The sequence below is a fragment of the Branchiostoma lanceolatum genome, chromosome 3 (assembly GCF_035083965.1).
Source record: "Branchiostoma lanceolatum isolate klBraLanc5 chromosome 3, klBraLanc5.hap2, whole genome shotgun sequence".
In the NCBI taxonomy this organism is placed as follows: domain Eukaryota; kingdom Metazoa; phylum Chordata; class Leptocardii; order Amphioxiformes; family Branchiostomatidae; genus Branchiostoma; species Branchiostoma lanceolatum.
Genome location: NC_089724.1, coordinates 20,499,829 through 20,510,453, shown reverse-complemented (window position 1 = coordinate 20,510,453; position 10,625 = coordinate 20,499,829). Strand labels below are relative to the sequence as shown.

Below are 10,625 nucleotides of genomic sequence, written 5' to 3'. Positions count from 1 at the left end.
ATTGTTTGCTTAGGGCTGTCGGATAGGTGAAAAGGGTAGCCCGGAGTCGTGTAACATAAATCGTATAAAGTTACAGTCTCTTTCTTTTTCAGTCGACGTTTTGCATAGGTAACACTGGTTGATTTTCTGCAGCATACTGGGAAAACTAAAATGAAATACGGCTTTGGGCACCTTATGGTGAAACATAATGAAACAATATCTTCATATTGCAACACACGGCTAGCGGATATCTTGTTTGATTCATAGGGAATTTGGTAGAATTAGTTCATCGGCAAATTCTTGTAACTTTCTTGTTCTCTAGTCGAGCGTTCGAGACCCGCTCTGACCGTGCATATGTTAGGCTCAAACTAAAAGGGGATAACTTTCCTTGAGTACATATTTCAGGAAGTACGTGAAAAGAGGTTTACGTTACACTTAAATTTACTTACCACGCTGATTCAATCCTTACATTCTTAATCTAGCACTTACGGTACGGTAGATATATACCTACAGGCTGATGTACAACAAAGTAGGATCTTTCCGCATTTGGTCTCAGCGAGGGTCTACTTTAAACCTATCCCTAAAAGCCTACAGCTTTATAATGGTTTTTGGTCAGCCTTTTGAGGTATTCCGACAAGCATGACTGATTTCTAATTTGTTGCAATCAAACATTTCAACAAAAAAGTATGCATTTACCAGCCAAGAAAGAAGTAAATGGTTTTGTTCAATCCTCCTGCTTTATCTATATGATATGCTTATCTAAACTTTGCACTCAGTATATTTCGTTGTTTCTTTGCTTGTTCCATCACTATTGAATCGCCTCATGCCAGATCTGTGCAGTTAAAAGATGCGCTATGGACTGAATGATTCAAACCACCGCGTATCTAGTAGACGTAGCGTCACTCCTACTCTTATGTGAATAATGGATTCTTCTATACCTCCGTCAGACTGCATCCCCAGTCTGTATCACTGACTATCATGAACATTGGGCTTTGGAACATTGACGACAGGGCGAACCTACGGCCCCGTGGCCCGGAGACGGAACTGCACACCACTACACCACCACAAGAGCGTGTCGGATACTGTCAAGCGAAAACCTAACGAGAAATTTTCTCCTAGCTGGTACGCAATCTGTCTCTTTTTCAACAGAAACCCCTTTTGTTCTGTTGATTTCATGTATTTCACATATTTTGAGCTGCGCTCCATATCCAAAGGAGGGAAGCTACAAACGCATCTTATCAACAACAAGAACTTCAGGCTCTAGAATGGAAACAATACTTTGTTTCTCAATGTGTGCCGGAAAACATACAGGTTGGAATTTTTCAAAATTGTCACTAGAGAAGTTTTGCTTTTAAGTAATTCTTAAATCGCAAATAAAGCACCATCGCACATCGCTAAGTGCAGGGATGCAGCGACATCGTGCTGGGAAGGATAATTTCTAAGAATCATGATATCGCACAATCTATAAGGACAAAGTAATGTCATAGATAATCAACTCTCACTCTTAGATAGCCATAAATCAATTATTTACACACACAGGTACACGGAGTCGAAATTACAAGTCACTGAAGTACAACGAAACTACATTATAAAGAAGGGAAGTAAAAGAAGGAATAAGACCGACCCCTTTTCTTTGCTGACGTACACAAAATGAAAACGCCATGTGTGTTTAAATCTATCTGGGTACAATAACAAATGCAGACAATAAAAAAGTTGAGGAAAAGACAGTAAAGAAAACATTCGTTACCCCCGTGATGACAATGGATCCAACAGTTGATGGAACTACGACGGAGACAAGCAAACATGAAGTCAGAACAGACGACCAAGCCGCGAGATGTGTTGCCATGTTCGTGTAGTAGTGATGGTGGTTGTCGACACTCTTGTTCCCGTGGACGTTCTTAAAGTCTCCTTCCAAAAACGAAGGAGTTTTCTGCTTTATATTGTCTTGCCGTGCGCCCACTGTAGTATCACATGTCCGTATCATACTACCATTCACTCATACTTTTCACACCTTTAAGTCCGCTTGTCGTCACTGACATTATCGCCTTTCTCACGTTAATGCAGACGGGTAAACCTGTCTGATCACAGGACCATGAGTTCAAGAAGTGATCAAACAACAGGTTATACTTTTCCATGCCCATAGAAGTGCTGTACACCCACAGACGTGTTATACGAGCTGGGCAACGCAGTTCTCAGTATTCGTCTGTCCTTCAGGTACCGCCGTCAGAGCGGTGATCTGTACGTTTTCTACAGAAAAATAGCGGTTATTCTTACTTCACGGTTACGTTTTGTATGATGTCTCAAAGAAGTGGTTCACATGTTTCTTACTGCTGAAAATCGTGATGGTTATCAATGACGATTAGCGGCGGCGTGTTGGCGTAACGGTTAGAGAAAAAACTCGCAACACAATACTACCATGTCTATTCATCCTAACTTCTGAGAAAACGTTCAGTGATCAAATCATGCTTTGTCTCAAACCATATTGTCGTAAGTATGCATTCTCTTTCCTGAACCTACATGTAACTAACATGAGTACGATCTACTCTCCATGCAAAGACAGCAGATATATATCACATCATTCTGTGTACATCGAGCGGGGTCCATCTCCGTTTCTGTAGCCATGACTGGCCGCACAACTATGTGCAACCACTTCAACGGCAGACTGGTCCACTGGTTGTGATGCGTCTTTCTCAGCCAAATGCTGAGTGCCATTGCACCGGTTATGTTGCGATTACTTCTAAAAAGAACAATGCATGATCTGCAACTTTTGCTCCGCCTGTTTAACGCCGTGAGAGGTTAACAATGAAGAATTGTGCTATGTGGACCTATTGTCGTTCACTTGTCAGTCTTTCCTTGGTCTTTCTGCTTCTAGTGCGCTCCGATTTCAAGACATAGATTCGGCAAATTTTCCACATAAGTGGCCAAAGTAGTCAAACACGGTAAAAAAAGGGACATAGATTCGATAATATAGTAGCATCCGTGCAATTTCTTTCAAGTTTTATTCTTCTGTCTCTGGGCACAAACTTACCTTCAAGACGGACATGCTAGGGATCATACTTAAGTGATTCTTCCTTCCTTGTCAGAACGGATTTTTTGTTAATAATAACAAAAAATAATGTTTACCAGCGTGTCCAAAATGTACACTTACTTTCCAACTATTCCTGACCATGAGAAAACTACTTTGCTATCAAAATCAAAGAACCGGTACCCTCAAATTGTAAAAGAAGTGGTAAATTCGTCTTCCAATGCCTCAAACGAAGAAGTCAAGCCCAACAAAACTAGCAACATGTAGATTTCAGAATGTAGCGAAATATCTAAAAAAAAATCTTTTATTTTTCATATAACAAAGAGAAAACAACAGAAAAACAAACTGTATGGCACATAGGTGAAACAAACAGTCACTGAATAACGTATACACCATAATCAGCACAAAACTATCTAAAGAAAACTTTTAAATCAAACCAGAATTACGAAGGTAACAAGTTACCTTTAGAATAACATTGATCAAGGAAACAGCATCATCAAAATAACATTTATCCTTGATCAAAATGAAGTGTATGTAGCATAATGATGGATGTAGCCATTAATATCATTGTGTTTATCATTATTATATGTGTTGTTTGTACTTGCAATTAGCCCTCATGCATGTATTTGCAATAAACGTTGATAAATAATACACAAAGTGGACGACACTGGGTAGTGCATCAGATATAGTAGCGCTACGTTACGTACTGTTGCATTTTGCGTTTGGAACAAAATCACTGTGCATTAATCACAGCGTTTCATCATCATCATCATCATCGTTCATCCGGATTACTCCGGTGGGATACAGTCAATAAAGTTCCTCCAGTACAATTTGTCCTTCATGGCGGAAAATAACTCAGAACCTGAGACTCCAGTGTCTCTTTCGATCAATGTCATTAAAGTTGTGTGAGGTCTTCCAACCCTTCGTTTTCCCTCAGGTAGCCACTGCATTAGTCGCCCAGCAGGCTCTTCACTGCGAACAACATGTCCCGCCAGTGCGAGCCGGCGGCGTCGCACAACTGACGAAATGGGTGGCAGAGAACCATACAGTTGCTTATTTGTTAGATGACTTCTCCAAGATACATTGTACACCATTCTTAGCATTCTTGTGTATGTACCATCTACCATCCACAGCGTTTGGATGTTTGTTTCTTAGTTGATTTTAGCTGGTTGCTAAAGCCAGTCTCACTGGACCCGCGCGGCACGTTGGTGACCTCGCTGAGACCTAAATTTTTGTTATACCCTTGACCTTATCATGCAAAACGCACAAGTATGACTAAAAAGACAATGAAAGATACAAAGCGTAAAATTGTTATTTTGTATCGATGAAATTCGTTGAGAAATTTGTCAAATCGCCCAGTCGCAGCGAGGTCGCCTGATCAACGTGCCGCGGGTTGGGTGAGATAGGGGCTTAAGACTTAAGGCACCTACAAACATAGTATGTACGTCACTTAACCAGCCGCTTCCTGTCGCTGAAGACGTCTTTCCGTAAAAATCATTCATTGAAATGATCCGTTCGCATGTAATTCGTTACCCCATAATCTCTTTAAATCCCGCTGGAGGTTCTTGTTTCGCCCCCACTTGGTAAAGCAACGGAAATATTTACATGCAGCATCGCACAGCAAGACTTTGATGGAATTCGTAACTTTTTGAACGTCATATCCTTACAAGGCCCCAAACAATTATCCTTAACCCCATATCGAAAAAGCTAAAGATCTCTAATAGTTCTAAAGGTCATGGACTGATGGTGTTCCAACCTCATTCATTTCATGACCTTTGATGTTCCGGGGCTCTTCGTGGGACCACGGAAACGCCCTGTGATCTGATAATCCCGGGACGAACAGAAATGCACGCTTTATATCAGGTATTACGTGTAGGATGGACCACCTAACCCGTATGATTAACTCAATTATGTCTGATTCTCAAAAGAGATGAACACATGGGCATTGCTTGGAATATGGGGTTGTCGTCAAGATTCTTGACATTAAAGATTATTTGTGAATACCTAAAGTAGACTATTAGTTTTAGAAAAGGAGTAATACCTTTGTCAAGGGATTGAGGGTCGAGACCTTTTTGTTCAGTATTTTAGCAGTAACGATTTACCAGAATAACCGTGCGTATTGTTTCACGGATACCTCTGTTAATCTCTCAAGCACTGGTAAATGTGATATTATCTATAGCTATTTCCTGTCAAAGTGAGACGAACTAGAGAGACGAACTGACTACGTGTGGTGGACAATCAGCACATCCACGAGGCAGATTTCTTACCAAAGTTTCTATTTTGATCATGTCACATTAGGTTGCTTCAATCGTCTTCGTGGCGTAATACAAATGATGCTTTAAATTTGCCCTATAGCAGGTGTACCTGTTTCTCAGAAAGAGGTCCCTATGGCAGATGAAAGTCACTTTGGCATCAGTGCACTCAGGCGGAGTACAAATAGCAGTCCTTGCTTGGCTGATGCCTCACTAACTTTCCGGTTTCCGTACGACACGTCCTCTCTGCGACCACAGGATGATCATCGCTCTCCTTCACGTCTTGTTTCTAGCCAGGAGTATGACAGCGGGGCTGGTGCTGACCGGGGTGAGTCAATGCAGTGATCTTTAGAATAACCTTATACACAGTGAGCCTAGATGTTAATTAGATTTGTGAATGTTGAGTAAACTTTCCGGGCGTTATATACCAGTGAAATCACTTTTTTTCGCTGGAAGATCGGACAACGAAAAGGCGATATCAGTAGGGGCCGCAATGATCGCCTATAGCATAATGAACTAAAGAAGTTGCATACAAAACGAAATAAAGCTCATTGGCAACGACAAGTCTATAGCATTTGTGCCATATTGTGCACTAGGAAAACAACCCGTATCAGAAATGCAAAGTCCGATCGCGAAGATTAAACATGGTCCAGAGGTAAACCGTTTTTTTCTAGAGTTTGGGAAACTTTTTTCAGGATCAGGTTCCAGTTCCACGTTTCAAATCAAGCCGTGTTAAAATAAAGCATAAACTACAGAAATGTCGCATAGGTAATCATGATAATGGAACAGACTATATTCAGAAGACTTCTACCAGACTCAGTCTGGTCGTTTAGAATACCTGTCTCCATCAGGGCTAAATGAACGAATATTCAATTCAACATTGGTCATAATTGCGTGAATCATTTGCCGTATAGATATTCCAGCTCAAGAAGGGACGTACTGGACATTCTATTACCGGTTGACATCATGTATGACTTGATGTTGAACGGTTTTGACCATTAGCATTGTCCTGAAAGGAGTCTAGCTGAGAACAGCGACAAAAAAATCACCAGTTGCTTTTCAACTTTTACAAAATACTGAATAGATATTGCGAGATCAACAGTGCATTCTCATGTGTCCAACACATCACAAGTTTGGAAATCATTTCGTGAAGAACTTCCCTTTTATTACTCTCTTACCTATAGTATGGCTTAAAAGTTAGGATTGAGGATCGGAATCCGGATAGAATGATAAAGGAAATGTGTCCTCATTATTCGACAAAGCTATCCAAAAATGCCTTTCAGGAATCCAAACAGATCTTCGCGTTAAAAAAAAAAGCTCAGCCCCGTTAAGACTGTTCCTGGTTCCGTACAAGCGTGTGAGACGGACACGTACTGTATACGTATGGGTCTCACCTGGTTCCCTCCAGGCGTGTGAGACGGACACGGACTGTATGGGTGCCCGTTAAGATTGTTCCTGGTTCCATACAGGCGTGTGAGACAGACACGGACTGTATGGGTGCCCGTTAAGATTGTTCCTAGTTCCGTACAGGCGTGTGAGACAGACACGGACTGTATGGGTGCCCGTTAAGATTGTTCCTAGTTCCGTACAGGCGTGTGAGACAGACACGGACTGTATGGGTGCCCGTTAAGATTGTTCCTAGTTCCGTACAGGCGTGTGAGACAGACACGGACTGTATGGGTGCCCGTTAAAATTGTTCCTGGTTCCATACAGGCGTGTGAGACAGACACGGACTGTATGGGTGCCCGTTAAGATTGTTCCTGGTTCCATACAGGCGTGTGAGACAGACACGGACTGTATGGGTGCCCGTTAAGATTGTTCCTAGTTCCGTACAGGCGTGTGAGACAGACACGGACTGTATGGGTGCCCGTTAAGATTGTTCCTAGTTCCGTACAGGCGTGTGAGACAGACACGGACTGTATGGGTGCCCGTTAAGATTGTTCCTAGTTCCGTACAGGCGTGTGAGACAGACACGGACTGTATGGGTGCCCGTTAAAATTGTTCCTGGTTCCATACAGGCGTGTGAGACAGACACGGACTGTATGGGTGCCCGTTAAGATTGTTCCTAGTTCCGTACAGGCGTGTGAGACAGACACGGACTGTATGGATGCCCGTTAAGATTGTTCCTAGTTCCGTACAGGAGTGTGAGACAGACACGGACTGTATGGGTGCCCGTTAAGATTGTTCCTAGTTCCGTACAGGCGTGTGAGACAGACACGGACTGTATGGATGCCCGTTAAGATTGTTCCTGGTTCCGTACAGGCGTGTGAGACTGACACGGACTGCATGGGTGCCCGCGGAGAAGGCTGGTGCTGCGCCAAGTGGAACCCCGGCTCCACCCTGTCTGTGTGCAAGAAGCTGGGGGTGGTCAGGGACATGTGCCACACGACGGTGGAATCTGTTCCTTATCCCTTCGACGGCATACGGTAGGGGTAACACATACGTCTGTACACAACACTTTCACATTTTAAATCCTAAGTTGCGAATTTACAACGTTAACCTTAAAGTTGCGAAAGGGGCTGAAGTTCCGTCGATGTTTAAATGTTTGATTGTTTTCACACGCGCTAGTCAGATAAGGGTGGCCTGTCAAAATATCATTGGAATTAGAAGCCACTCAAAAACGTCGCTGTATTAAAGTTTAGTGCGACGTCTACTGTCCGCGTTGTACTCAACATTGATCAGAACGCGTTACGAATCTTCCAGAGAGTACGGATTTCTTTTTAATGTACATCAGTACTTAGGCTATCCACATACCAAAAATCATGACGATCCCTCAACCCCTTCTTGGGTTATTCCCTTTCAAACTCTAAAACGAAGTTGGTCCCTGCAGTTCCAAAAAATGCTTGTAGAGGATCTAGACCTCCACGACTTAATCTCCCTCCGAAGAGCTATTTACGACCCCAAAATCATGACCATAGCTTGTCCATAGCGCAGGATATCAAAACCGGAAATTCTGCTGCAGTACCGTAAAAAGTTCCTAGGGGGTCCAAAATCCGATCATATCATCAGGACCTTCCCACATACCAAATATCAAGATAATCCATTTAGGCCTTCTCGATTTATGCTGTTCGCACACACAAAGAAAATGCACACACACTGACACACACACACTAAAACAAAGATACAAACAAACACACACACACACAAACAAACACAAACACAGACACACGCATGCACCCGAAAACATAACCTTCGAATGCAAAAAAGGATCTATGGAATCAATCACATTACACCCTTCTTCGTGACCCTTAATCTGTGCCAGGCCGCGGTTACTTCAAGCATCATGTCCGAACCGGCGTATCAAAGTGTTCAAAGGATCCACCCTCTTCCGTAGCTAAATGCATGGCTTATTAGCTTCGTATAACTTTTGCTCTGATGTAGGTTATGTCTTAAAGCGCTCCCTGTTTGTATCCTACACAAGGATAAAATGCTGTCTGTATGCATAGCCTGAACGCTTCCATTGTTTACCTGTATCAAGAAAGTTTAACTTATTGTAAATGCATTTGAGTTCGCGTGATTTTTATTTCGCACTAGGGCGAAAATGGAGTGTTCGCGGTTTCAAGTTTGCGGCAGCGCTAGAGTCACATACTGCTACAGTATCAGAAACAAACATAAGACCACCGCGAACATATCTGCATTTACAGTATGTGTTCGGTAGCCTTTTTGTTGCTGGTTGATCGCTCGAAAAGCTATGGATAGATTATCATTGTCATGAAATTCGGTATGTGGTTAGGTCTTGTCCTTTCGAAGAAATGATGTTAAGTCCTACGCTCCTCACCTCACATCAGGAGGGCTGTATCAAAATAGACACCCTTTGGATTTTACTGAACATCGAAACACCAAAACAATATACCTCCAGCTTTTGATTCTTCCCACCTGGTAATTACATTAATCAGTGACTTTACTCTCCCGATGACGTCACAATGAACATGGCAGCCGATTTGGAACTTTGTACTGCAGCTCGGAAAAAAAATTCTTTTGAGAAGCAAACAAACTAAATATCATAACGTCTTTTAATTGAATGTAATCACGATAATTGAGCACTGTTTGATCATCAAATAATATTTTTCACAAGCCATGGTGCAAGGTTCCGAACCGGCTGCCGTGTTCATTGTGACGTCATCGGGAGAGTAAAGTCACTGATTAATGTAATTACCTGGTGGAAAGATCAGAGAGAAATCAAAGCTGGAAGTATGGTTTCTTATGGTTCAATGTTAAATAACATCAGAAGGGTGTGTATTTGTTTTAATCGTTTATATTTATTGAATGATACTATTCCTATTACAGATAATAAGAAAATGTTGTATTTTGGTGTCATGAAATATATATAATGTCACCCAAATATCATGCTTGATGTGTATCTAGTAAGATTTTGAAATTGTTTCCAAACAGGCAGTTCTGGCGCTGCCCGTGCGAGGAGAGTCTGGAGTGTGTGCCGATTACGTCAGAGACCAGTATCGGGCGATGCGGTGGGTCTGACGCCGCTGTGTCCAAGCGCGGGAACGTCACATCCGCCGAATCCTTGTACGAGCAGCTACGTCAACTCATTTTTGTCGAGCAATTGGAAATAACTGGTCTAACAGCGATCCCGAATCGGGAATAAGTCGGTAAATCAAAAATAGCGGTACATGTACGCCACCCGGCGGTTACAATTTGAGCTACAACAGACAAGCTCCATTCCAGTCGATATGAGAAAAGCCCTACATGTCACGAAACTGAATTTTTAATCAAGACGGTTCGTGAAATGGTTGATAACGGCTTGACTGTGGGCAGCAAGTAGTAGTGAAGTATATAAAGCTCCGAAAATCTGCAAACAGGTGTTTTCGCAGATATCAGAATTACGGGCTTTCGAATTCAATAAAGATACGGAACAATTCGCAGCAAATGTCATAATGGCGTGTGTCTTTTCATTGTCACTCTATGTCTGATTAGATAGGATTGCAAACACGTGATCCATAAGAAATATACACAATGCACTACTTATTTCTGCAGCACTATTACACATCTATGGTGCGGAGTCGTAACAAATGAATATACAACATGTATTACTACAGAATCGGGCACCAAGTTTGAGCACAGAAAAGCTATATATCATCACTGGGTACTATAACAGCATGAACCCCCTTTGAGAACTGTACTACGCTAAAGTTGTTGCATCCAGATCCAAGCTATCCATGTCAATAGAAATTCTCTATCTCATCCCAACCAGAAAGATAACCGTTTTGTATTGTTCATATGTAGTCTTTTGAACAATTGCTCTATACAACAATCTCAGTGTTACTGAATGGTATTCAACCCTTGTCTTGTATACCGCCATTCGAAATCTCAGTTTGTCAGTTAAGAATTCGCAACCGCAAGATCATAACGTC

General features: G+C 42.1%; 1 protein-coding gene across 1 annotated transcript; it reads left to right on the top strand.

The window, feature by feature from the left end:
• The first annotated feature begins 5,433 nt into the window (after positions 1 to 5,433).
• LOC136429311 (prokineticin Bo8-like) lies at positions 5,434 to 10,141 on the top strand. Its single transcript, XM_066419166.1, has 3 exons — positions 5,434 to 5,584; positions 7,519 to 7,682; positions 9,649 to 10,141. Exons 1-3 carry the CDS (start codon positions 5,516 to 5,518, stop codon positions 9,857 to 9,859), a joined length of 444 nt encoding a protein of 147 aa, XP_066275263.1. The 5' UTR covers positions 5,434 to 5,515; the 3' UTR covers positions 9,860 to 10,141.
• Positions 10,142 to 10,625: the final 484 nt, after the last annotated feature.

Bases quoted from the DNA above. Each gene is read 5' to 3' on its own strand.
- LOC136429311 (XM_066419166.1), top strand. From the start codon at position 5,516: ATGATCATCGCTCTCCTTCACGTCTTGTTTCTAGCCAGGAGTATGACA. The intron at 5,585-7,518 runs GTGAGTCAATGC...GGTTCCGTACAG, and splicing joins CGGGGCTGGTGCTGACCGGG to GCGTGTGAGACTGACACGGA. The intron at 7,683-9,648 runs GTAGGGGTAACA...GTTTCCAAACAG, and splicing joins TATCCCTTCGACGGCATACG to GCAGTTCTGGCGCTGCCCGT.